The sequence below is a fragment of the Zalophus californianus genome, chromosome 16 (assembly GCF_009762305.2).
Source record: "Zalophus californianus isolate mZalCal1 chromosome 16, mZalCal1.pri.v2, whole genome shotgun sequence".
NCBI classification, from domain to species: Eukaryota; Metazoa; Chordata; class Mammalia; order Carnivora; family Otariidae; genus Zalophus; species Zalophus californianus.
Window position 1 is genome coordinate 43355978 of NC_045610.1, and position 26999 is coordinate 43382976.

General features: G+C 53.0%; 1 protein-coding gene across 3 annotated transcripts; it reads right to left on the reverse strand.

Moving 5' to 3' along the window:
• Window positions 1-6065: 6065 nt before the first annotated feature.
• KIF18B (kinesin family member 18B) lies at window positions 6066-25436 on the reverse strand. 3 transcript variants are annotated; one of them, XM_027626462.2, is made up of 17 exons: window positions 25309-25409; window positions 19531-19600; window positions 15975-16301; window positions 15203-15360; window positions 14756-14860; window positions 14469-14579; window positions 14190-14387; window positions 13856-14032; window positions 13210-13284; window positions 12978-13078; window positions 12328-12508; window positions 11865-11980; window positions 9054-9253; window positions 8294-8816; window positions 7250-7339; window positions 6661-6764; window positions 6343-6461 (listed from the first exon to the last, which is right to left on the reverse strand). In XM_027626462.2, the coding sequence occupies exons 2-17, from the start codon at window positions 19571-19573 to the stop codon at window positions 6349-6351; spliced, it is 2622 nt and encodes an 873-aa protein (XP_027482263.2). In that variant the 5' UTR covers window positions 19574-19600; window positions 25309-25409; the 3' UTR covers window positions 6343-6348. The 3 variants fall into 3 exon arrangements, with proteins under 3 accessions (XP_027482265.2, XP_027482263.2, XP_027482264.2); XM_027626464.2 differs by lacking the exons at window positions 11865-11980; window positions 12328-12508 and adding an exon at window positions 22534-22658 and having other exon boundaries at window positions 6066-6461; window positions 25309-25436; XM_027626463.2 differs by lacking the exon at window positions 19531-19600 and having other exon boundaries at window positions 25309-25405.
• Window positions 25437-26999: the final 1563 nt, after the last annotated feature.

Here is a 26999-nt window from a genome sequence, read left to right on the forward strand (position 1 = left end):
TAAAGCAGTCTGGGGGGTGGGGCGGGAGAGATGGAACGAGAGCAGGAAGGGCTTGTCAGTGAGGCTCAGTGACTGGTCCCTCTGTGTGTGTCACCCAGGCTTATTTCAGCAGCAGCAGAGAGAGGTCCCCCCTTCACCCCCTTCAGCCACCTCCCCGGACCTGTGTCACCCAGGCTCCTTGGCTCCATCCTCAACCTCCATCAGACCCTAGACCCATTCCCCACACTCAGCCCTTAACTATCCAAAGATGTCCACACAAGAACCGGAGAGGTAGATAGACATGGTCGTGGTTGTTTGCCAAACTTTCATTATTTTGTATGACACATTCGCTGTAGAAAAATCAGAAAATATAGATAAGCAAAACGAAAAAATTTAATTAGCCATGATTTCACCACCTGGAGATAAACACTACCAGATTTCCCTCCATATATATGTTCATTTTTTTTTACAAGTGGCCTCATGCTGCACAAATTATTTTGTAATTTGTTTTTTCCAGTCAGCAATATGTTGTGAACATCTTTCCATATCAATAAATATTTATCTACATCATCATTTTAACAGCTGCATGGTTTTCCACTGTATGCATTAATTTACCCAAGCCCTATTGTTAGACACACAGTTGTCCCCCCCCCCCCCCTCTGTTCTAGATCACACTATGCTGCACAGTTGCTTCAGGCAGATGCAGCTCCCAGCCTCCACGACTACTCCCATCCTCCTGGCCTGGCTCAGGCCCCATCTCTGTGGTCCCTCCTCTCCTGCTTCCCTAATCTAAGGGCCTCAATGTCCAAAGCCTCAAGCCAATCCCTAGACTGACTTCTGCATGGACAGCAGAAAGCTGCCGGCCTTGGGGAGAGGATGCCTGATGCCTCTCCGAAGGGCCTTCAGCCAAGCCATGCCCCACTTCAAGCCGAGGTGGAGACAAGATGGTCTCCCACCTCCACGCCCCGCCCCCGTGTCAGAATCCGCCAGGATGCCCTCCTGCCTCCTGGGACAGATCAGTACCACACCTGGCCTCAACGCACACACAAGGGTGCCCAGCATTTTCTAAATTTGCCAGTCTCTAATTCAAGCCACTAGACTGCTGCCCACTGGCTCCCCTTGTGCCCCGGCCCCGTTCCCAGTGCCTGGCGCAGCATGTTGGTCCGCATGCGCCGGTGGGATGAGGAGAAGTTGGGACTCTCCCTTGGACTCCTTGGCTACCACTGAGTCCATCCACCCCACGTGGGCCCCCTCCCTGAGCAAGGGAACCGGGCCCTGGTGGCCACTAGATGGCAGTGCTCAGCTGCCCAGCTCCGAGCGGCCGCAGGGTCCCGCAGAGGGGACAGAGCGGGTCTCACAGCGGCAGGCAGGCTTTCTAAAACCCGGATTTCTATCCCCCAGAGGGATCACCTCATGTATGCTCTGGAGTTGCTTCAGACTGCTCTGACAGTGCCCTCTAGAGGAGAGAGGGGCCACGGCCATTCAATAGATACAGGATCTTAGACGACTTCAGGAACTTCTCTGAGTCTCCATTTGCACACCTGTAAAATGGGGACTCACGACACTTAGGTCCAAGGTAGCAGAGAGGATAAATTCAGGGAAAGCCAGACACAGCAGCTGCTCGACAAATCACAGCTTCCGTTTAACAATACCCACCCGGTGCTTTACCTAATCTGTGTTAGCGATGGCCTGGGCCTGGAGGGGCAGGAGCTGGGCCTGCCTCGGGGGGGGGGGGGGGGGGGGGCGCTGCTGTGTCTTGTTGACCCCGCTGGGGGCGGGCAGGGGACAGCGTATAGGAACCTCCCCAGGACAGTTACCTGGGAGTGTGGACAGGACACAGGGGGCAGCAGCCAGGGGAGAGAGGGTGGGAGGCGGCACCGTTTGCCCCCAGACCACTAGCTGGGTCTGCCAGGGACCACGCGTGAGTCATCTCTGCGTGCCCCGGAGGAGACTCAGAGTAGAGCCTGTTTCCCAGCCTGCTTTCTCACCTCCCTGACTCCCCCTGGGGCTCTGTCCCTCCATCCTTGCCCTTCCCCAGCGGCAGACTTGAGGCCCAAAGCTCCATCGGTTTGAGAAGCTCTTGGTGTGTTATCATGTCCCGTGGGAGGGGGTCCCTCCTGCCCCTCAGCCTGAGGCTTCCCCAGGAGAAGGGCCCCCATGGAGAGGGACTTCCTGATGTTACGACCTATGTCCTCCCATCAGAATGGAGTCTCCCTAAGGACAGGGTCCCCCAGGACACCCTCTCTTCTGTGGGAGCTCCCTGATGCGAGCACCCATGGTTCGCTGTCAGATAGGAGCCCCTTGAGGGCAGGGGCTCTCTCCCCGTCTCAGCGCGGAGGAGGGCTGCCTGAGGCCAGGGCCGGTTCCCTCTCCTCTCATCTGTCAGCTGGTGCCGAGGCAGCCCCTGGTGAGAAGAGCCCAGCTCCTGTGGCTGTGGAAGGGTTCCTAGATGAACCCCCAGACTCTTTCCCCTTCCTCCTTCCTGGCCTTCTCCTACCTTCACACACCCAGGGGCCAGGCTGCTTCATTGGGGTTAAGAAGCGCAGGCCCTTTCTCTCCAACCCCCCTCTCCCCGCCCTCCTGGGCGCTCCAGCCTGCCCCCTACTTTCCAGCCTCTAACCCTGAGACCTGCTTTTTAAATGCTTTCCCTGATCTGTTCTGTTCTCTGCTCCCCTCCTTCTCCCTGCCTGACTGCATCCCTCTGGGAGGGTGGGGGGGGGGGGCAGATGTGTCCCTGGTGGGAGGAGAGGGCTGGCGGGCAGCCTGTTATTTCCAATCCAGTGGTCCTCCAAATGGACAGGATGAGCCAGGGAACAGGGGTGGCAAGGCTGCGGGCGAGCTGGGGGGAATGTTTCTGGAGAACCGGAAACCACAGCCATGGTCTCCAGGCCCCATGACATGGCTCTGGTCCCTTTCTCCCCCCACAGCCTCCATCCCAAGCCCTCTGAGATCCCTCTTCACAAAAGAACCGTGGAGGAGGGGAGGGCGTCTGGGTGGCTCAGTCGTTAAGCGTCTGCCTTCGGCTCAGGTCATGATCCCGGGGTCCTGGGATCGAGCCCCGCGTCGGGCTCCCTGCTCCGCGGGAAGCCTGCTTCTCCCTCTCCCACTCCCCCTGCTTGTGTTCCTGCTCTCGCTGTGTCTCTCTCTCTCTGTCAAATAAATAAATAAATAATCTAAAAAAAAAAAAAGATGTAAGAACCATGGAGGAGGGGAAGACAAGCACGAACTAGATTTCATCTGGGACCCACCATCCCCCAAACTTAGCTAAGAGCCAGAGGGACATTCCTGGGAAAACTCTAGACGAGCAGGGGGGTGAGAGGGAGGACTCCTGAGCTAGCAGCGGCCAAGGGGCACCCCATGTGGTGAGAGTCCCCTGGCGGGGGGGCGGGAGACAGAGCTGATGGCTGAGCGTGGGAGGACCCAGAAGGGAGAGCCCAGTCCCCTTGCCCTTGACAGGTCCCAACACCAAAGGAGGTTTGGGCTTACCCTCAGGTGACAGGGACAGCCTCTGTCCCGACTCCCCACATGAAGGGACAGTGTCTTGTTCTCCGTGTCTGCAGCTCCTGGCACTGAGTCTGGTTCTCTGAACTGGGCAGGACTTTGGACTCCAGGGTAGGGTCCAGACACAAGCTTCGGGCCAGAGGTGGGCAAGGAGGTGAGCGCAAAGGGCCTGGGAAGAGAGTACTTCTGAACTCCCAGACGTGGAGTGAGGGGCTCTGCGCAGACCCCCCAAGGTAGGAGAGGCCGGATGAAGCAGGAAGAGGGGCCTTAGATCAGGCCGGGCCTGCAGTGGGTGGGGGATGACTCTCTTTATGTAAGAACAATCCAATCTCAGAGCCTCGTCGCTGCCCACAGAGGTCAGCTGGGAGCTGGCTGTCGGCTCGCGGCCCCCTCAGCCCCTGTCAGCTCGCTGTGAAGCTGGGGCCAGCCAGGCTGCCTGCCGGCCTGCAGGACACCATGCAGCGAGCACTTGCAGCCTGACCTCCTGTGATTGAGGGCAGGAGCCACACGTCCTTAACTCCATTGGCAGAGTCTTTGTACATTTAATGGGTCACCCGAGAGCACATTTTGCACCACGGAGCCACAGATGTTTGCTGAGCCAATGGCCGGTTGCAGAACAGCCTTGTCAAGAGTGACCCCTGCCACTGGCAAGATGCCCCCAGCCTAGGCGAATTCTGCCTCGTGCAACGGACCCCATTGCGCGAGGCTTGCCCTTTTGGCCCTCGTTACCAGCCACCTTGCCCTGTGCCTGCTGCCTCGGTGCTTGCAGGGGTGATGGTGACCATCAAATGAGATAATGTATGTGAGCGCCCCAGGAAATGGGCAAGTTATTCAATTTGAATCCGACCAGCGCTCGGCGAGGCCTCCGAAGGTCAAGGCACCACGCCAGGCCGCTGGGGGCTACAGATGGGAGGCTGTAGCGGCTTCTGTGGGAATCACGGCGCACCGGGGGAAAAAAAAAAACAACTCATTAAGACTAATTGGAGAGGCGGGAACCCCAGGCACGCGGAAAGAAAAGATGCCTGTTCGCTTCTAAAGGGAAGCAGCTCGGTGTCACGTGAAGAACCAGACCTTGGTCTGAATCCTGGCACCGCCACTTGCTGTCTAACCCTGGATGTGTTCCGTGAACCTTCTCGAGTCTCTCTCCTCGTTATACCTTGTAGGGTCGCGAAGTTTTGTGCGCTGCCTGCAGCAGGGAGGGACCCAGGGGTCCTCTTGGGTGTTCTTCTCTCTCCTCCTCCAAAAAGGAGGCAAAACTGGATGGGGCAGGGCTCACTAGGTAGAGGGGGAAGCTGCTCCCCCAGCACAGCGAGGACTCATTTGAAACTAGCAGCGTTATTTACACACTGCTTACACACACTTACACACACTGCTAAATGCCTTTAACATGTTTGTTTTCTGAAGCAAGTTAAACACAGACTCCCATCATCCTGTTGACACTACTGATTCAGCCAGCTGCACCTTCCTAGAGAGACAGAGGTAAACTTGGGTTGAACCCTCACAATCCGAACGGGTGCAAAGCCACGAACTGAACCAGGGTGGGAGTGGGGCTTCCAGAGCTGCGGGAAGACTACGCAAGGTTCCAGTGGTCCGGGCTTAGCCTAGGGCCTCACCTGAGACCCAGGGCCCCTCGACACTGTCGTCTCTGACAGCAACTTACGCCCAAGGCCGCAGAAGGATGGAGCAGGCCTGTCAGTGTGATGGCTTCTTCACCCGCTCAGGAACAGAGGCCCTTAGGGGAAGATGGGGCCGCAGAGTAAAGAGCAGGGCTCACCCCTTAGGCCCCAGCCTAAGGCCCTGGGAGGAGGCAGTGGGGGACGTTTTCTATACTCAGAAGTTTCTTGAAGTCTGGAAGAGTGGGGAGGTGTTGCTATCCCGCGTAGGTACACAGAAAGACACATACACTGAGGTTGGAGATGGTTTATTAATCATTATAATAAAAAATATATCTATATCTACATGTACATATATATGTATATATGCAGAAATAAAGGGTCAGAGAATAGAAACCCAAGATTAACCATGCTCACATCCAGGTGGGAGCCTTAAAGCTGAATGTCCCTTTCTTCTTTATACTTCTTTTTACACGGAGTATGCATCCTGTTCACAATAGGGCAGAAACAATAAAGCTGTCTTCATTTGGAAATCAAGACACTACTATCATCTGTATCATCACCAGGATGGTGGCCTGGGGCTGGGGCCCCTGCTCCAGGCCGCAGGGATGAGGCTGAAGGTGCCTCCCTCTCTCATCAACCAGGGAGAGTCGAGCTGGGAGCCCCTGCCACATCCCCATCCCTTCCCTACTGCACAGAGGCCATGAGTGCACAGAGCTCTCTGTCAGATGGGAGGTGGGGAGCAAAGACCCCCAGAGCCACCTGTTTTCATGGAGAGTGTTGTGAACTGGGGGGGGGAGGGGTATGATGGCTGCACCTTTATTTTTTTTCTTTTCTTTATTTTTAAAAAGATTTTATTTATTTATTGGACACAGAAGGAAAGAGCACAAGCAGGGGGAGTGGCAGGCAGAGGGAGAGGGAGAAGCAGGTTCTCTGCTGAGCGGAGAGCCCCACGTGGGGCTCGATCCCAGGACCCCAGGATCACGACCTGAGCTGAAGGCAGACACTTAAACGACGGAGCCACCCAGGCGCCCCAGTGGTTGCACCTTCAAAATGTTACCCCTCGAGATGAATATATACATGCTGAGAAGCTGAATATAACAAGAGATTGATAAAGAGGGCAGGTATCAGGATGAATGGCTGGCGACGAATGTTAATAAAGGAAGAGGGCGTTGGCATTAACTGCTCCGAGCGGAGGAAGGCAGGTCAGGGCCCCTGGTGCAGGCGGTTCTGGGGACCAAGAGGCGCCGGTGGGTCAGGACACTTTGGCGACACAGCTCCCAGATGACAGGGCTCTCCTAATCCCCATCAGTTCCTGCTGGTTGCCAGGGCAGCGGGGACTGGAAGGGGGCTCTGCAGGCCAGTTGGCTGGGGCAGGCAGGCAGGAAGACAGTGAGGCTCGGTCCTGCGGCTCCCCGCCCCCACCTCTCTCATCAGGGTCCCTGCGATGCTGGGTAATACCCCAGGCCCTCCTTTCACCTGGGTCTTGGCCCACCCTGTCCCCTCCGACTTCCCGTCTTCATCTGCCACCAGGGCCCCGACCATCCCGGTCCCCAGTGCCAGTCACCTGGGATCGCGAGGGGCCCAGCTGGTCTCTTCAAGGTACTGCTGGGGAGGCGCGCGATGCGGCTGCGGCCTCGGGCCACTCCCAGTGAGCGGGAGACTGAGGAACTGAGGGAGGGAAGGAAGGATGGACGGTAGGAAGGTCACAGCCGTGCCTGGGGATACAGGTCGGGGTAGGGGGTACAGCTGGATACTAAGCCTTGAGAGCAGGGCGAGGCTAAGCACCAAGGCCATATCTGAGGGCAGGAGAAGCAGTGGGGAGAGAGCTCAGTGGGGTGTGGGAGGGAAGTAGAGGTGAGGGGTGAGTGGTCTGTCCCCCAGTTTAACCAGTGAACACCGAATGTCCCCCTGAAGGAGAGGGAGCCTGTAGCCTTTCAATGAAGAAGGGAGATACCGTTCCCTCTGGTGTAATCCTGTACTAGCGAGGGCCAAAGGAACCTCCTTCAGTCAGGGAACCCGATGCTGGCCCTGCCCATGAGACCCCTGCTACCGGTTCCCAGGGGTCCAGAGACATAGCCGAGGCCTGTAGCTAGCTCAGTGCCCACTGCGCTGGTGAAAATTCTGTCTCTCCCGGTCTACCACCCCAGCCTCACCTGGCAGCTCGCCTCTTCTTGCGGGCTGAGGTCCCAGGGAAGGAAGGTGTTGGTTTGGGGCCTTTCATGGTGAACAGGGACTCAGGTCCACTGCGGGAGGGAGGAAGGTGAAGGAAGGCAGATCAGGAGGGAACCAGAAAAGGGCACCTCCTCCCTCCAGCCCCCAGCTTGGCGGGTGCGGAGGTTGGACAAGATGACCTCTGAGGTTTTTTCCTACTCAGAGGTGGATTCCTCTCCCTGCCTCACTTGGCCTGGGCTGACAGCTGAGTGACAGGCCTGTTCTGGGAGAACATCCACATGTCAGTTTCTGAAACGTTCAGGGAACTGGAGTTCAAACAATTTGACCCTTCCACCTGCCTAGCTGTGAGCTTGTTACCGAGAGGTGGTTCAGGACGTAGGAGGGGCAGGGGGTGCGGGGGGCAGCCTGCTGCCCTCAGCCTCACAAGTACAAGGTCAGTCTGCTGTTTGTTCTTCGCCTTGGACTGTCCTGAGCTGGTCACTGTTCCCCTACCCTGGCAGGTGGGTGGAAGGCGAAGGTGAGAGCTTCACCTTCTCACCGAAAAATGCTGAATAAAGTTTTCCAAGGATCCCCTTCCCAGTTCCAGATGCTGGACTGGAAGGTAAAATCTGGGGTGGAAATGGCAGAAACATGCATTTCTCAGTGGGACGTGAAACTAAGACTGGGCCAGCGGGTGTGAGTGTGCAGAGGAATAGAGAAGACTAGCCCCCCTCCTTATTCCTGCTCCTGCTGAGCCTCCCCGAGGTGGGGTGGGTCCCGTTAGCCACTCGTGGGCATGCCACAAACCACCCAGAGCTGGCGGCTTTGAAGGTGGACAGACAAGGCAGGGCCCCTGAGAGGGGCAGCCCTCCTGGGCCTGGGGACTGACACCGGTCAGGCCGAAGGGAGGGAGACAGCAAACATAGCTCCGAGAGTCAGGCCGGCTTCCATTCCTCTTGGCAGCACACCTCTGTCCCTCGCTGACCCCAGGGAGCCCCTGCCTGGAGGGCCGGGAGGGAGGTTGGGTGGGAGGCTGGGACACCCACCTGGGGATGAAGGGCTGATCCAGCCTGTTCAGCTCCTGGGGGGCATTCTCCCAGCCAACACATTCATGGAAACTCGGCTTCGAGGGGGCCTCCTCTGAGAGATCAAAAGTGGCGTTGAGGTCCCGAGCAGGCAGGGCCAGAGGGGTGGAGCAGTTCTGCACAGCAGAGGGGCCCAGGGGCACCCGGCTTTTGGTGACTGTGGCTGGGCAGACGCGAGGGGAGTGGCAGAGCGAGGAGGGGGCTTTGGGGGGCGTGGGCCCAAGTGAGGGCTGAGCCTCAGGCAGGGACCCCCTCCTCAGGCAGGGCAGGAAGGACTGGCGCTGGCGCTTGGTCCCCGGCTTCGGGGCTGGGGGGCTGTCAGGCTGCGACGGGCTTGGTCTCCTCCTCCTCTTCTTCCCTGTGGGCCGCCGGGATGCCTGGGCTGGGGTGCGGTCGGGCCCCGGTAGGACCCCCAGGGTGTGCATGAGGCCGCTCAGTTGCCTTGCCACGGTCCGGGTCACGGGGCCAGAATAGCCTGGAGAATCTGGGGCACAGAGAAGGCGGGTGCTGAGGGAGATCCGGGACTGGCCAGAAGGAAGGCGCATCTGGAGAATTTGGGGAGAGAGACCCTGGAGCCACGCGGGAGCCCCTAACTCCACAGGTGGGCCGCGAGCCCTGTGTACCCCAGCACAACCCAGCATCGGAGGTCCCCAGCCGCCCCTGGGTGCCAGCTGGGCCTTCGAGAGGGCACTGCTAGAGACAGAGCAGGGGCGAGACTCACCTGACTCGGAACACGGCTCCCGAGGTGCCTCCCTGGCCGGGCCAGGTGCGCCTGAGGCCTTTGCTCCCGGTTCAGCTTTTCCCTCTTGCACCAGCTGCTGCAGGGTCTCAAACTCTGCGATCATGTCGGGGGTCAGCAGGTTGGCCGCTTGGAGCAGGGAGTACTGTCGCCGTGCCAGGCACAGCACCTTCAGGGCCAACCTGGAGGAGAGGGAAGGGGACCCCGGCCCTCCTCAGACCCAGCCCCATTGCTCCAGGTGTGGTGAGGAGCACGCGAGGGCAGGCCTCCCGGCTCCCTCCTGCTGTGCCTCGCTCCACCCTCCCAGCTGCGCTTCCTGCTCTGCCAGGCCCCCGCTGAAGCCCGAGGCTGGCAGAGACGGCCACAAGTAAGGTGGCGGGGGGGGGGGGGCTTCGTCCCTAAATATGCCCCCCAACAAAGACAGGGACCTGGGAAGTAGAGAAAGGACACTAAATGGCCTCGGACCAGAACGTCCGCGTCTCCTCTCAGCCCTGCCACTCACTGGCACTGTGATCTTGAGTAAGTTCATTGACCCAAGGGGCAACGTAAGGTAGCAGCAGGGAAGAGCTAGGCTCAAGTCAGCCTGCCGGCTCAAATCCAGGCTCCGACACTTCCCGCTGCGTGATCTTGGAAGCACTTCTTAACCTCAGTCTCCACATCCTTAAAACGGGGAAAACCAATGCACCCACGTCTTAGGGTTGTGGGAAGATGAAATGAATTTTGATATATACAGTATTTAATGAATACCTGACACACAAGAAGCACTGTAAGATTAATTATTTTCTGTAAAATGAAAACATCGACCTTGTGAGGGCAAGAGGAGATGGAATGAGATAGGCTGTGTTGGTCCTGGTTCTGAGAGGTCCCTCAAAATCGCACGCGGTCTGCACTCCCCACTTAGTGGTTGGGATCCCGAAAGAGCCCGTGTGAATCAATGCACACTTCACATGCACCGAGGGGCTATTTAAAGGGAATTATGAGGGTAATGCGATTGTTGATGGTATAAATTTAGATTCTAATAAAGCAAATTTCCTTCCTGTGAGGCACACCTATGATAAAAGAATGAACACAATTATCTCGGTGGGGATTATTCATGGCCAATAATTTATCCTCAGGTAGCGCTACCTGCCTGGACATCCCTGAGCCCCCTCCTCTGCCTTCAGTGTGTGCTCAGGGAATCCAAACTCATTTTTAAAGCAGCCTCCAGGCCTTTCTGAAAGAAGGCAGGATATAAATTAAAAAGGACATAGCAGAAACTCATTCGACGTCTGCCTGAGCCACACATTATAAGAAGATTAGACCACTGAGAGAAGTAGGTGTCTAGGGAGAAAGGCACTGGCCTGGATGTTGGGTGACCCAGGCCTCACCCTGTCCCTCTGGCCACGTGGCCCTGGGCGAATGCCTCAGAACCCGATCTGGCGAACGGGGAGCAGGTCTATACCGGGGGTTTCCAAACTAGATTTCAAGAAACCCAACAGAGGACATTGAAAATGGAGTTGCTCTGCTTTATCTGTTCTACATATTAAACTTCAGCATAAGATTCCATTTGAAGAAAGGACTTTGTAGCTAAAAAAATTCTGAAAAATCCACCGAACTAGAAAATCTAAGATCCACCCAGTGCCCCAGTGGTCTAAAGATTCTAAAGTCTAGAGCCAAAGAGAAATGATTTTCCATTATCTGGTTGTTAGGGTGTCTCCAAGTATGGAGATGATCTAGCATGTTCTGCAGCCCCTGATACATGGGGTCTTCTGTCACATTTTATTAGTATCTATTATTAGCGCTCCTAAGAAGTAGGGAGAATGGAGACTATAATCCCCAAATCATAGCTAAGACCGAAGCACCTTGTCAGGGACCACAGAACCAGAGGCAAAGCGGGAACGAGAACCCTGGTGTCCTCTGTCTTCACAACGGTGGGGGGGGGGGGGGGAGGGCGGGAACACCAGGGCCAGAGACCCTGACTCATCGGTGGGAGCCCTGGGGCCAAGGGGACCTCCCGCCAGTGCATCCCTGCCACTCCAGGGCCCTGGGGAGTCAGCAGCAGGAGACAGATAATGAGCTGCTGATTATTCAGGCTGCAACATTTTTGCTGAGTCGGGAACAGACACTCCCCAACAAGAAATAAAATTAAACAGGCCCTTCTGTCCGGAAGCTTTAAATATACTGCCTAGCGTGAAGCGTGCTGGGGAGGCACGAGTGGGCCCGGCAGCAGCAAAGCTAAGTGGCAGGGGATTTATGTTCTAGGGGCCAAGGAAAAACATACTAGCAGCACCTCTCTATTAAGCACAGAAAGAAGGATCCAGAATCCATTTCTCTTTGGCTTTGGGTGGTGGTCTGTATTTACTTCTGAGAAGAAATGGCCATGATCTGTTGGCGAAGACACATGATAAACACCTGGCTCGGGAGGGCGGTCCCTTCCTCAGCCTGCCACCCAACTTCTCTTGGCTGCTTGGTTCCTCCCTGCAGAGGACAGGCAGCTCAGCCCCCAGACCGGGAAGCAAAGCGCTAGCCTGGGCAGCCCCGTGTTAACTTGGGGCTTGCCAGCCAAATTTGGGATGGAACTTGGTGTTTTGCTTGCCAGTTATGTAGAAGAATAGAAAGGACAGTAAGTAGACAGAGTAGGTGATAATGTCCAGTTCGCTGAAAGCAGATAAGGGACAGTGTTGAGGAAAAAAAGATGCAGGTCTTAACTAGGGCAGAACCAGAGCTTTTGCGATGTACTTAACACCGGCTCCTCCCCCAGGAGGATGGAACCCATCACCTCCCACCTTGAACCCCGGAGAAGAAGACACCTACTGCTTAGAATGGTCCCTGTCCAAGTTCTGTGGTGAGAGGCAGCCCACATCTGGCTTGGGCTGCAGGCTCAGGCCAGGGGACCCTGGCAGTGAGTGTCTGAGGGTCTGGATTGGAACCTAAGGAGGAAGGAAGTCACAGGTAGAGGGCCCAGGATGACCACCCTCCCCTACATAAGCAGATCTTAAAATCTTTTCCTCCTCCAAGGGTGGGAAGAATGGCTCTTGGACTGACTGGGTCCCAGTTGAGAATCTCTTTCCCAGGCCCTACCCTCCTCCCCGCTCTCCTTCTGGTAACAGGTTTGCCCCTCACTGCAGACACAGAGGAGTTCCCCTTCCTGTACAGGATCTGAAAGCCCCCTAATGACTAGGATGCAAGACATCCAGGTAGGGAACCCAGAACTGAAGGGAGTCTACGAGTTGGGGAGGGCCATTGCTTCCAACATTCTACCACCTCCAAGTCCTACCTCCTCCTCCACTGGGCCTTTGTCCTTGTCTCCTTGGGGCAGCTCCTGGTCTGGAGAGTTCCCTTCCACAGCCCTCCCGACCTGGGTCTCTAGCCCCAGGCTCTCCTCTTGAAGGACGGCAGACCCTGGGCGGCGCTCCGGGGTGCAGGGCTGGCTGGGCAGGCGGGATGGTGAGGGGCAGCTGGGAAGCCCCGGAGGGGACAGGAGTGGGTTTTGAGAGGTGGGAAAGCAGGGAGGGGCAGGGTCTCTGTGGCACCAGGTGGTATAGGGCCCAGCTTGGGTAACAAGGGGGCAGTAGCAGAGGGTGGGAGGAGTTGGTGATTTCCTGGTTTAGGAAACAATGATGCCTCCCCCTTAACTACACCTTCTTTTAAGTAGTATATGCTGCTTATATGGGCTGGGGGTGTCACGTACTCATCTGACATGGAGGATTTTTTTCTATTTTGATGTTACTGTCTAGAATGCACTGTGTCACATGAGAGAGCACTAGCAGTGACAATCAGTGTCTTGTCACCTAGAGTGTCACCAAGAGTGACGATCAGTGTGCTGGATACGGGCTGGGAACCCCGGACCCCGGGTGGCAGCACAGAGCTTGAGAAGGGGGGCTTTCCCTGCTGAGCTGAAGGGGCAAGCATGGCTGCAGGACTCACAGTTGCTGGGAAGGGCCCGATTTGGGGGATTTCGGGAGGCCCTGCGCTGGGGTCCTGGCTCTCGCCTCATATACTTGGAGCTTCTCCCTCAGGGCGGCCACCTGCAATCAAAGCAACGCAGCCCCTCAGAGCCCCAGGTGGGTGCAGACGACCCCACGGCTCGTCTCTGGCTCTCCTGTACCTGAGCCGGGCGCCCTGCCTCCCGGTCAGGCTCTCCAGGCGGGCTCCTCACCTCAGCCTGCAGCTGCTGACAGATGGTGGCATACTGACTGATGTGACAGTCCAGGCTGATCACGTTGCTCTTAAGCTGAGATGGCGGCACAGGGGAGAGTTTCGTGTGTTCATTCACAGCAGCTTTTGGCAACCACTTCCAATGGCCAGGCACTGTGCGAGGCGCTTCCCTCACATTCCTTAGACTCACCCTCCCGAGGGGGAACAGACTGGGGAAGGGCAGTGAGTGGCTTGCCTGACACCACAGCAAGAGGCAGAAGGATGCTTTTGAACCCAAGACCCCTGACTCCCTGACCAATACACCCTCCCTAGGCCAGGGCAACTCACCGGACGGCACTTGGCCACCCCCTTCTGTTGTCACCCTCTTGAGACAATTCTGCCCCGGGCAGCCCACTGCTATGGTATCTTACTCTTTTTGTCAAGTCTGGAGACTGTCCTGCCTCTACCCCCCAAGTTGGAGTCTTCCCAAGGATGGGGACTGCGTCGCTTCTATCACAAAGAATTTCCCTGAAGACGGAGGCTAGGGAACTTCTTCCCCCTGCCTTGGGGGAATGCGTGCTCCAGGTATTGGAGGAAGCTGTGTGGGTCCCGTCCCTTCCTCCTCCTGCCCCCCTGCACCAGGTTGGCCATTTCTGGCCGGCACACACCGCGAGCTTGATCTCCTTGGCGCGGTTGGCGTATTTGAGGGTGTTGTAGGTGTCCTCGTAGGTCAGACTGGAGGGGCTGACGGTAGCGATCATGACCGTGTGGCAGTTGCCCCCGATGGAGTCCTTGAGCAGACGGGTCAGCTTGCTGTCCCGGTAGGGCACGTGAGACTTGCGGCCCTGGGGCGACAGCAAGAGGGCATGGGGGGAGGTGGCTGGACCAGAGAGATCCAGGCTGAGACCCGGCAGCCGTTGACCCAGGGCCGGAGGGAAGGACCCCAGGCTTCGGGCACTCAGTTGCTGTCCTGGGCAGGCCCCTGGGTCTGTGCAGTTTTACCTTTGCGTCGGCCAGGGCATTGAGGACATTGATGAGGGCCAGCAGGGAACGGTTGATGTTGGCACCCTCCCGCAGCCGCTCCCCCTTTGCATGGGTGCTGGAGGCCCGCTCTGAACCGGCCAGGTCAATCAGGCTCATCTTGGCCACTCGAAGGGCCTGAGTCAGGCCTGGAACCCGGTCCTGCTGCTTCACGAAGATCTGGGGGGCAGACGGCAGGGGTGAGGGGGTGCTGGGCATCAGGAGCCCCAGCTTCAGGCTCTGAGCCGCCACTGCTCTCACCTGGAAGATGGCGTGGGAGCGGGACGAAGTTGCGTTGGCGTCGGTCGGGTGCTGCGTGCGGTTGCGGTTCCCCCTGGTCAGCAGCTCCAGCAGCTGCTCAGCGGAGGTGGGCTGCAGAGGAGATGCCCGGGCAGGGTGCTGTGGTCTCCCCGGCCAGGGCTTTTCTCCCAACCGGAAGAGCTGCTCTTCAGAACCACCCCTGGATTCAGGGCACCCCCAAACTGCCTGGTGAGAGAACCCTGGGGAACCAATGCTGCTCCTGCCACCCAGGGGCACCCATCTCTCACCTGGTGGAAGGAGAGTCCTTGCACCACCACACCCTTGTCGGGGTCCTCCCGGATGGCAAGGGGCCCCTTGGGCTCCAGGAGGTCGTGGATCTGCTCATTGTACACCTGAGGAGAAAGGAGGCAAGGGAGAAGCCTGAGAGAAGGCCCTTCAGGAAACCTCTCCCCAGAGGCCGGGTGAGGGGCCGAGGTGCAGACAGGGAAGCACGGCAGGACGCCGTGCCAGGAGTGGCCCTCTGCAGGACAATGGTACGCAGTGAGAGTGGGACAGGCAGGCTTAGTCCCAATGCAGTCTCTCTCAGAGCCTCATCTGTGCCCCTGGGCTCTCAGCGGGCCCGTCTGCCCACTTCCTCCCACCCTCTCTCCCCACTCTCAGTCTCCTCCCCCCATCTTCAGCGGTGCTGAGAATGAGAAGTGGGGCTGCCCACGTCTGGGAGGGAACAGCCCTACCTCCTGGTAGCTGATGAGCACCTCGAACCGCTTCTCCTCCTGGTGGGCCTCAAGCCGCCTGTAGAGTTCCATGGTCGTCAGGTACATGATGCCGGGGTCCCCCTCTCTTCCCAGCATGGTGTGTGTCTTCCCAGCCCCCGTGGCCCCATAGGCAAACACTGTGGAGGACAGAGTCGGGGGACGGTGGCGGCAGGGCCGGATCCACCTTCCCTAGGGGTCCCCCTGTGCAACCCAGCCCAGGCCCCCTTCTCCCCAGGCCCCTTCCTTTGCCTTCCTGTGCACAGTTCCACGGCTCCTACCCACTCGCATCCCGCCGCGTTCACACTGCAGCTTTGCAGGTCCCCGTGCCTATGGCCTGGCTCCCCGTGGCCCTGTGGATTCCGTGGGCCTGTGGGAGCTTCTCCCTCCCCCGGGGGAGACTTCTCCAGGCTAGGCAGCTGCCTCTGACGAAGGCCTGCCGTTCTGTCCCCTCATATCACTGACCTCAGTTTACAGTCACACATTTGTGGGGGTGATTTGTGATTAGTATCTTCTCCCCCCTCTAGAATACAAGCAGCTAGAGGACAGGAACCACATCTGTGTGATCCCCTCCTTAGAGCCCAGGAGGGCGTGTCACACACGGGAGAACGAAAGGGCCAGCACCCTCATCAGCAAGTGCCCAGCCGAGGGGAAGGAGGGCACAGTGACGTGACGCACGAAGCCCTCAGAGGGAAGCAGGGAGGCCAGGCCGCTCGCAGCTGGGGCTTTGCCTCCTCCCTGTCCCGGCTCTCACCTGAGCAGTTGTAGCCCTGGAGGAAGCTGTCCAGAACGCTGTGGGTGGTGTGCTGGAACACATCCTGTTGAGTGGCCCCCTCACCAAAGATCCGGTCAAAGACAAACGTCAAGTCTCTGCCCTTCTTCTTGGGGCCATCATGGGTGCTGCCACACTTCAGGCCAAGGAAGCCCCTGTCGGGCTCCTCAGGGTCAAACACCAGCACCCGCTCATCCACCACCTGAACCACAGGCCGCCGCTGACTCTCCAACTCCCGCAGGGTGGGGGGCCGGACCCGCACCACCACCCGCACCTTGCTGTCCTCCACCAGCGTCACCATGGCGACACCTGGGGGACACACAACAGAGAGGAGGACTGATCTGACCCCAGCCCTGACGAGGTGCACCCTCAGCCTAGCTGGCGTTTGAGGACCTTCTCCCACTCCCTCCCCAACGGCCGATCTCCATGTGATACCTCAAGAGAATAAGAATATTATTATTAATAAATCTCTCTTTCTCACTTGAAATGCCACCTTTGTCATATACAGATGACTTGAATTTTTCCAGAGGTGAATGGCTGGGCCATTATGTTCCACTGATCTGTCTACTCCTGTGCTACACTCTTTCTTTTTTTTTAAAGACTTTATTTATCTGACAGAGAGAGAGACACAGTGAGAGAGGGAACACAAGCAGGGAGAGTGGGAGAGGGAGAAGCAGGCTTCCCGCCAAGCAGGGAGCCCGATGTAGGGGCTCGATCCCAGGACCCTGGGTATCATGACCTGAGCCGAAGGCAGACGCTTAACGACTGAGCCACCCAGGCGCCCCTCTTTCTCAACTTTCTTAACTATTTTCAGGCATTTATTGTTCTACTTGCCTTTAAGAAAATGTTATCAATTCCATCCCCAACCCAGAACACCACCCCCTCCCACCCTATTGGAATTACAAGCAGAATAGTATTGTTTACATATTTATTTTATATTAAAATTTTTCACGCAGGGCGCCTAGGTGCCTCAGTCGGTTAGGCGGCCGACTCTTGATGTTGGCTCAGGTCATGATTTTATTTTATTTATTTATTTATTTTTAGGATTTTATTTATTTATTCATTTGAGAGAGCGAGAATGAGAAAGAGAGAGAGCACATGAGAGGCGGGAGGGTCAGAGGGAGAAGCAGACTCCCCGCCGAGCAGGGAGCCCGATGTGGGACTCGATCCCGGGACTCCAGGATCATGACCTGAGCCGAAGGCAGTCGCTTAACCAACTGAGCCACCCAGGCGCCCTTTATTTATTTTTTTAAAGATTTTTATTTATTCATTTGAGACACAGAGTTACAGAGAGAGAGAGAGCGAGAGAGAGCAGGAGCAGGGAGAGAGGCAGAGGGAGAGGGAGAGGGAGAAGCAGGCTTCCCGCTGAGCAGGGAGCCCGATGTGGGGCTCGATCCCAGGACCCTGGGATCATGACCTGAGCCGAAGGCAGATGCTTAACAGACTGAGCCACCCAGGTGCCCCTCAGGTCATGATTTTAGGGTCGTGGGATTGAGCCCCATGTCAGGCTCCGCACTCAGTGGGGAGTCTGCTTGGGATTCTCTCTCCCTCTCCCCCATCCCGCCAAAATAAATAAATAATTCTTTGGGGCACCTGGGTGGCTCAGTCGTTAAGCATCTGCCTTCGGCTCAGGTCGTGATCCCAGGGTCCTGGGATCGAGCCCCGCATCGGGCTCCCTGCTCCGCGGGAAGCCTGCTTCCCCCTCTCCCACTCCCTCTGCTTGTGTTCCCTCTCTTGCTGCGTCTCTCAAATAAATGAATAAAATCTTTAAAAAAAATAAAAAAAACTTCATGCTAGAATATGTCTATCGCCTTTTATTCATTCAGATATTTCTTATGTCCCTAAGATTTTATAGTTTTTTTTTTTAAGATTTTATTTATTTGGCAGAGAGAGACAAAGCGAGAGAGGGAACACAAGCAGGGGGAGTGGGAGAGGGGGAAGCAGGCTTCCCGCAGAGCAGGGAGCCCAATGCGGGGCTCGATCCCAGGACCCTGGGATCACGAATTGAGCCAAAGGCAGACGCTTAACGACCGAGCCACCCAGGCGCCCTGCCACACTCTTTCTATTCCAGTCCTTGACAGTATGCTTCTTATCCAGTGAGACAAGAACCGCCTCCCCTCCCAACCACTACCGTTGGTCTTTCTCATAATTTGCTTTTTCATTTTTTAAGATTTTATTTATTTATTTGACAGAGAGAGACAGCGAGAGAGGGAACACAAGCAGGGGGAGTGGGAGAGGGAGAAGCAGACTCCCTGCTGAGCAGGGAGCCTGACACGGGGCTCAATCCCAGGACCCTGGGATCATGACCTGAGCTGAAGGCAGATGCTTAAGGACAGAGCCACCCAGGCACCCCCTAAGATTTTATAGTTTTTCATCTCTTTAGATAGGTTCTGTAATTGTCTTTTTAATATAATTTCCAAGTAGTTTAATTGCTCTTATGAACGGAGCACCTTTCCCCTTTTCCATACTGATTGCTAGTATGGAGAAACACAATTGATAATTATAGATTTGCCTTCGACCCACCACCCTTAAACTTTCTGATTAATTCAATTGTTTTTTATTAAAGCTTATTGGGTTTTCTGAGTACACAATTATATATCAGGGAGAAAAAAACACTTCTTTTTTTACTTTTCTTCTCCATGGTTATACCAACTATTTTATTTCTTATGTATTGCACTCCCTAGAACTTCCAAAACAATGTTGAATAGTGATAATGGGCATCCTGTCTTTCTCTTGATCTTAAAGGAACTGGCGTTAGTGCTTCACTAATTAGAAATTAATTTTGGACAAATAGTTAATTATCATCATAGGAATTTCCTCTGCTCTTATTTAACTTAGACTTATCAGGAATGTCTAGAATTTTATTTAATGAGCTTTCAGCATCTCCTGACATGTTTATGTGGGTTTTTTTTTCTCCTTTATTTTGTTGATGTGGTAAACTTTTTGATATTATTTTTGGCATCAAACCAACCATGCATTCTTGGGAAAAAATCCTACCCTGGACATACAGAAGTTTTCCATTTTTAAATGGCTAAATGTGTCAACCTTCTCTTTTATGGTTCTTATATCACGTTTAAGAAGACCTTCCCCAAAAATGAATTCCATCATTTTTTTATGAATGAGGTTTCTAAATATCTTTTCTTTCCAAATGATAAGCAATTATATCACTTATTTTATTTTTTTTTTTAAGGATTTTACTTATTTGACAAAGAGATCAAGAGCACAAGTAGGCAGAGCAGCAGGAAGAAGGAGAGGGAGAAGCAGGCTCCCCACTGAGCAGGGAGCCCGATGCGGGGCTCGATCCCAGGACTCTGGGATCGTGACCTGAGCTGAAGGCAGCCGCTTAACCGACTGAGCCACCCAGGGACCCCATCGATTTTATCTTTTATTGAAGTGCATTCTTTCTCTACCCGCTTGAAATGGCACATTTAACAGAATTAAATTCTCATATGAACATGAATTTATTTCTGGGCGCTCCATTCTTCCCTACTGATATGTTCCTTTTGCAGGAACTTGCTGTAGTTCTATTACACCTCACCTTGTTCTTTTTCTTGACTGTTCTTGGGCATCTGGTCTTGCATATGATTTTGGAATCAGCTTACAGAATTCTGTGAAAAAAACCTGCTTAAGATTTTAATTGGGATTATTTTGAGTTTATAAATTAATATGAGGACAACTGACATCTTTACAATATCAAGCCTTTCTATCTAGGAACATTGTATCTCTTTTCATTATTCACTTTATAATCCTCAGTAAAATTTCAAAGCTTTCCTCATATGAGTTTTGTCTATTTCTTGATAGGTTTATTACTGGTTATTGTCTAGTCTTTATTATATTGTGAATCAGCCCTTTTTTAAAATTGCATTTTCAGGGGAGCCTGGCTGGCTCAGTCAGTAGAATGTGCGACCCTTAATCTCAGGGCTGTGGGTTCGAGTCCCGCACTAGGTGTAGAGATTACTTAAAATTTTAAATCTTTAATGGGGCGCCTGGGTGGCTCAGTTGGTTGAGTGACTGACTCTTGACTTTGGCTCAGGCTGTGATCTCAGGGTTGAGCCCTGTGTCAGGCTCCCTGCTTAGCAGCGTGTCTGCTTGGGATTCTCCTCTCCTCTGCCCCTCCCCCTGTGCTCTCTCTCTCTCTCTCTCTCTCACACACACACACACACACACACACACACACACACACACGCTCTCTCTCTCAAAATAAAATAAATAAATCTTAAAAAAATAAAATCTTTAAAAAATAAATGAAAATAAAAAATAAGTAAAATTACATTTTCTAATTCATTTTTTTATTTGCCAGAATATAGGAAAGCAACGGCTTTCTGGATGCAGATCTTGTACCTGGCCACATTACTGATCTCTCTAATAGATTGTCATTGATTCTCTTAGGTTTTTCAATTAAATGATGATATAGTTTGCAAATAATGACAGTTACTTCCTATTTTTAGCTCTTCTTTATTTAGTTCTCTACTCTCCACTGCCCATTAGGAATGGGCATTAAATTTTATCAAATGCTTTTTTGGCACAGGCTGAGATGATAACAGTGCTTCTCCTTTAATCTGTTTTTTTTGGGGGGGGGTTGTTTTTCTTTTTGTTTTTTGTAGGCTCTGTACCCAATGTGGGGCTCAAACTCTCAACCCTGAGATCAAGAGTCCCATGCTCAACCGACTGAGCCAGCCAGGTGTGCCATCCTTTAATCTGTTAATACAGGGGGTGACATAGACAGATTTCCTAATGTTGACCCCGTAATATTTCCAAACATTTATCTATTCCCTCTTGTATCCCCCTCACACCTCTCTCCCTGCTTTTTTCATTTCTCTTTCAAGCCAGCCTACCAAGGGTAGAGATGGAATTTCTGGAATGCAGGAGTCATGGCTATTCTGGAAAAGTTCAGCCCAACTCTTGGGATATATTAAGAGCGCTAAGGAACAGGGGCTGTTTCTGAAGGATATGAATAGACGAATGTTTTCCCGGGAAAGATTAGGTCCCACTGATAGGACCCAGGTCATTCAGCAAAGAAAAGTGAGATTTCTCCCCAGTACTCCAGTAAGTAACTCGTGTTTTCCCTTGAGAATGAGGCAGATTTGAGCTGATTTGAAACTCTTGTCCCCTACCCCATGTCTTAAATTCTTCCTCAAGCAGAATAAGGGAAAGATATCAACCAATAATCATCTTGTTACATTGTGTATTTCTTTCCCTGTCCCAGCCATCGGATTGCCATAATAAACAGAAGAGCTAAGTGCTCTCTATGGCAGGGGCTGTTTTTGAGCACCTTATGCGTACCATCTCCTTTTCCGCTCCATTGCAATCCCACAAGACAGATACTATTATTAGACTCATTTTTCAACGAGAAAATTGAGACAGAGAGGGGTAAGCAACTTTCCCAAGATCCCAAGGCTAGTAAGTGATGGAGCTTCGTTCCAACCCAGGCAGTCTGACTGCAGAACCTGCTCTACTCTGCCTTATAATGATATTATATATTACACTCTCATGATCACACTGTTGTACTATTCCCATGTTTGTATAATAATTATAATCCCTTTTATGTAACTGGCATTATGTATTCTGCAAACACTTTCAGATATATGGACTGTAGCTAATTTTCAACACCCGGAGAGAGTTCCTGTCTCCCATCTTTGCATTCCTGCCCCCAGGGAGCCCCACTCTTGTACCCAGAGAAGTGAGGGCAGAGGGTGCCTGGCCCCACTGTCTAGGTCTACGCTGTCTGGCTTAATGGCAGTCCCAAGCTCCCCACGGGGAGGGTTTGAGCTGAGGAGGAGCCACAGAGCAGCCTAACATTCTAAGCAGGAAATTAAAAAGGGCACTGGCAACGGAGTGCGCATAACCTTTACAGTCCTCTCCTCTCCGCCTCCTGAGGGCCAGTGAGGCAGACTGTTCGCCTAATGAGATGTTTTCCTTCTTCCTGAGACTGCGCTGGGGGCACAGGGTTGGGGGGGTGGGTAGGGTGACACTTGGCAGGGCTGCAGCTGGAATGCCTGGGTCCTGGTGTCAGCTCTGCATCTGACCGGTGGGGAGCTCTTTCCACCAGCCACACCACGTCAATGTCACCTCAGCTTCCCCACTTTGAGAGCCAGAGAGAACACCTACTGATCTGCTCCCACCCCAGGGGGATGGGGAGATTAATGAGAGAACGTTTGTCAAGTTTGCTTTGATCCCCGGTTGGAAAGAGCATTTCAGCCCAAAGTACAAGGGAGATGATTCTTTAATAAGATCTTCAGGGTTCTGAGCCAGCCACAGTCATGTCCTGTTTCTAACCCAGGGCAGCTCATTAAAACCCAGAGGCTAGTTCGCTGCTGAGCTGGGGCTGGGAAGCCAAGATTCAGTTGTTTTCGGGGTAGGCTCCTCTGCCCACTCTCTAGGGACAGGCTGAACAAGCCCCACCTCCCTAGAAGCCCCTGGAGAATTTCTGAGGACTTGGGATCTGCCTACAGACATTGGGAGCTGGGAAGGTGAAGGTGGCTAGCCCTTGGATGTTCTGTTTTCACAGGGGTTGCTGCAGCCCCCTTCCTCATTCCCTTACATCTCTCATGTGTGTTTCTTGTCCACAAGCTTCAAGAGAGCAGGACCCCCGTCTGATGTAGTCTGTGCACCCCAGATAACTAGGCAACAGATCCAGCACACAGTAGATGCTGTATGGTGTTTGTCCTAGGAATGAATAAAAGCCAGAGAAGAGCAGGGTCTGAATCCAAAAGTTTAAAAATAATTACTATTATAGCTACCATTTATTGAGCACATAACTATGCATCAGGCACTATGCTAACAGCTTTACAAATGGTGTCATTTAACTTCTACAACAATCTCATTCTGTAGTTGCTGATACAATTGTTACAATCCTACTCTACAAGGGAAACTGAGGCTCAGGAAGGAACTTGTCACAGGGATGGTAAGTAGCAAGGCCAGAACCTGACCTTGTTCTGACTGTCACCAGAGGCATTACTCGTCAGTCATCCTAGGCTATTCTGCCCTGTAGCCCGGCTTTTGCAATTCCTACCTCCCCTTACTTTAGCACCCAGAGGGCACCATCCAAAGACCACTGGTTCTTTCTACAGGTGTCGTTCTGAGGAAGGAGCTGTATTCTTTTGCTTTTTAAATAGACAATCATAAGGCTGTAACTGATGATAATTTTGTTTATTTCTTTCTAACTTTATTTGTATTTCTTTCTCTTGTCTTACGGTTCTAGCTAGGACCTCCAGTACAACCCTGACTGGCGGCAACAATAGTGAACAATCTTATCTTTTTCCTAATTGTATAGGGGATGCTCCTGTTATTTCACTTTCTGTTGGTTTGAGGAAATTTACCTCTATTTCTAGTTTACGAAAAAAATTTTTTAAAAGATTTTATTTATTTATTTATTTGAGAGAAAGAGTGAGTGAGCACAAGCAGGGGGAGCGGCAGAGGGAGAGGGAGAAGCAGGCTCCTTGCGGAGCAGGGGGCCCGACACAGAGCTCCATTCCAGGACCCTGAGATCATGACCTGAGCTGAAGGCAGACGCTTAACCAACTGAGCCACCCAGGCGCCCCTTAAAGATTTTATTTACTTATTTTGAGAGAGAGAGAGAGAGAGAGAGCGTGAGTGAGCAGGGGCAAGGGGAAAGAATCTCAAGCAGACTCCACTCGGAGCCTGAGGTGGGGATCGATCTCATGACCCTGAGAACATGACCTGAGCTGAAATCAAGAGCCAGACATTCAACCAACTGAGCCACCCAGGCATCCCTAGTTTACCAAATTTTTAAAAATTCATGGATGGGTACTGAATTTTATTGAATTCTATTTCTGCGCCTAATGGGATATGTTTTCTCCTTTAATCTGTAAATGTCTAAATTGTATTAGATTTTCTAATCTTAAACCATTTTCATATTCCTGAGATAAAAGGTCATGATATATATATATATATATTTTATATATATTGCTGGCTTCTGATTGCTAATATTTTATTTGAGATTTTCACAACTACATTTATAAAGGAAGATTGGCTGGTAACTTTGTCTGATTATTGGTATCACAAAATAGACTGGAACTGTTTTCTCTTTTTTTAAGGGAGAGTTTGTGTAAGATTAGAATAATTTCTTCCAATTGCTTATAAACTTCTGGTGGAGTTTCATGGGTGTTTTTTTGTTTTGTTTAATGGGGAGATTTTAAATGAATTCAATTCATTTGAATGGGGGGCGCCTGGGTGGCTCAGTTGTTAAGCATTTGCCTTCGGCTCAGGTCATGAACCCGGGGTCCTGGGATGGAGCCCGGCATCGGGCTCCCTGCTCAGCAGGAAGCCTCCTTCTCCCTCTTCCACTCCCCCTGCTTGTGTTCCCTCTCTCGCTGTCTGTCTCTCTCTGTCATATAGATACATAAAATCTTTAAAAAAATAAATAAATAAAAATAAATGAATTCAATTCCTCAATGGTCCTAGGTGTGTTCAAAATTTCCATAACTTGAGTCAGTTTCCTGTTTTTTTTTCCTAGAAAATTGTCCAAAAGCATTGTCAAAAGGGTGTTCCACTGAAGTCTCTCTTTCTCTTTAATCCCCAAGTAACTTAAGTTATGCCCCTATTTTCATTCCTAAGATCATTCTATGTTTCTTTTCCTTATATCACAATCAATATTGCCAGAGGTTTGGTTTTTTTTTTTTACAGTCTTTTCCAAGATACAGCTTTTGGTTAAGTTAATTCTATTACATAGTAAAATTCTATTTCATTAGTTTCTTCGAACTCCTTTTTTAAAAATTTCCTACACGTGTGTTCTGTTGTTTTGTTCTATCTTAAAGGGCCAAAAGTGCCAAAGCTAGGAGGAGAGGCATCCTAGGAGCAGTAGCACAAGGCATGGTTTTCTGTCATACGGATAGCCTTTCCATGCCTTCCTTTATTCAATCAAATATTTACTGAGTGCCCCAATAACTAAGTTTCGGCCGCTGGCACAGCTCTGCAATCAGTTCTTCCGTATGGATGTGCGGAGAGGGTCTTAGCTACTCCACACAGATGTGCAGGGGTCCCAGGTCGCCAGTTCTAGCGAGGAGGAGGGCCTTCCACAGAGCGGGTGCACAGAGGGCCGGACCCCGTGCAGTTGTGTGGACTCAGTCCAGGTCCCGTACAAACGAGAAGGATCCCGATCTCCATGCAGATGTGGAAGGAAGAGCCCTGCTCCCCGCACCGCCCCCCGTCCTGTTCAGAAGGAACCACCCAGAACCGGCTCGGTCTCCACGCTGCACCTTTACGTCTGGCACAAAAACTGCTTCCGCCCCGGGCGGCGGGATCCACCTGAGCGCTGGCGCCCGCGGGGCAGACTCCGCCGTGGGCCAGAGCTTACCCTTCGTCGGTTCCCCGCCGCTGCTGTCGCCGCTCGCAGCCGGGTCCCTCCGCCGCAGTCCGGAGCCCCAGACCACCCGAAAGCGCGCCCCACACCCTCCTCCCCACCCGCGCCAAGCTGGGTCCCGCGCCGCGCGTTCAAATTAGCCGGGTCGGCTCAACCGCCTTCCCATTGGTCCCCGTCCGGATCGCTGATTGGCTGTTTCCTAAGTAACAAAGTAGCTCCGAGGCGGCGGGTGCCGTCAACTGTGCGCCTGCGCACTTCCCCTCCCTGCCTGCTGGTTTTGAGATCATCTCGGGGGCTGGCCTCCCCAGACCCGCAGAAACCTGTAGGGGGTTGGGGTGCCGGGGAAGCACGGCCCACCCTGTCGTACCTGGGGCTGGGTTCATCACCAGCTGCAGCAACCAGATATCAAATACATTTTCAGATCTTTTTCTGTGGGCTAAGACGGCATCTACTGATTCAAGGTGGACTTTTTAGCCGCTGTCCAGGGGCTCTTCTCGCTCCGCGACCATCTCAAGAATGAACTTTGAGAACAACCTTAGTGTGGAAAAGCCGGCGGAGACAGAGAATGGCAATTCCACCCATTCGACGGTGTCAGGAATATCATGGACTGATTGTTAAATACGAGGCTCGGCCCCTTAGGGCACCGCCGGGTACCACTGCCTCCATCCATCATAACCGCTCGCCGCATGGATTCTGGTGGGCCAACCTCATACTGATCCTCAACGCTGGAGGTTGTGGAGGTCAAAGAGAGCCCTGCACTGAAATCAGGAAGCCTGATTCCAGTCACTAGTGCCTGAATCGCCAATTAGTGCTGAGACTGCGGAAGCCACTGCTGCCCTCAGTTTCCTCATCCATAAAATGGGGTAAATATCCTGCCGTTCCTACTCACCTAACACGGCATGGATGTGAAAGCCCTCCAAACCCCCAACATTTGTAAGGGGATAGCTTTGTATGAATCTGATCAGGAGGAAACGGGCGGTGGCTGCCAGGAAGCCAGTTGCTCACCAGTTTCATTCACCTGATCTGTCCCCACTGGGACAATGAACAGGCATGCGAGAAGGCAAGAGGCAAACTTCCCTGGACCTGACATCAAGATAGTGGAGTCACTATTTAATACCTGGTTGATTTGACTCAAACTCTTCATTCACCTTCCTGGACCTCCCTTGCCTGCTATACAGTGGGATAGCATTGTTGTTTGGGGGAGAATAAAATAAGAAAACGATGCAAAGGTGCTGTCACTGTAAAGCTACAAGAAAACTAGGGTATTCTTGCCATCTGCACTACCCAAGAGAAATATAACTGTTAAAGAATGGATTCCAGCTTAGGGGTCCCCTCCCCTCTCACAGGGGTATGCATTTTAACAGAAGTTAGGGGTGTGGTTGAGGAGCCAACAGGGGAACAAATTCCTCTTGTGTCCTTGTCAGCCAGGTCTTGCTTTGGTCAACTTTTGGTTTGAACAATTAGGTGGAGAAAGTGAGGTGAGGCAGGGAGCTGAGACTGTCCCAGCTGTGGGCATCTTGTTACAAAGTTTAGAAATAATATAAGTGTAGCACATTGCAGACATTCAGTGAAATGGTCCTAGGTGTTCTTGTGTTCATTCATCCAATAAGTATTTATTGGTGGACCCAGAAGATAGAGTGGTGAGTGATAAATGCCACCTCCTACCTTCACAGAACTTGCACTCT

Excerpts from the sequence above, each read along its gene's own strand:
- KIF18B (XM_027626462.2), bottom strand. The coding sequence starts at position 19,573 with ATGCAAGACCAGATGCCCAAGAACAGTCAAGAAAAAGAACAAG. Across the intron at positions 13,285-13,855 it reads CCAAGGAGATCAAGCTCGCG|CTTAAGAGCAACGTGATCAG; the intron begins GTGTGTGCCGGC and ends CCGCCATCTCAG. Across the intron at positions 7,340-8,293 it reads GATCAGCCCTTCATCCCCAG|TGGACCTGAGTCCCTGTTCA; the intron begins GTGGGTGTCCCA and ends TCCCTCCCGCAG.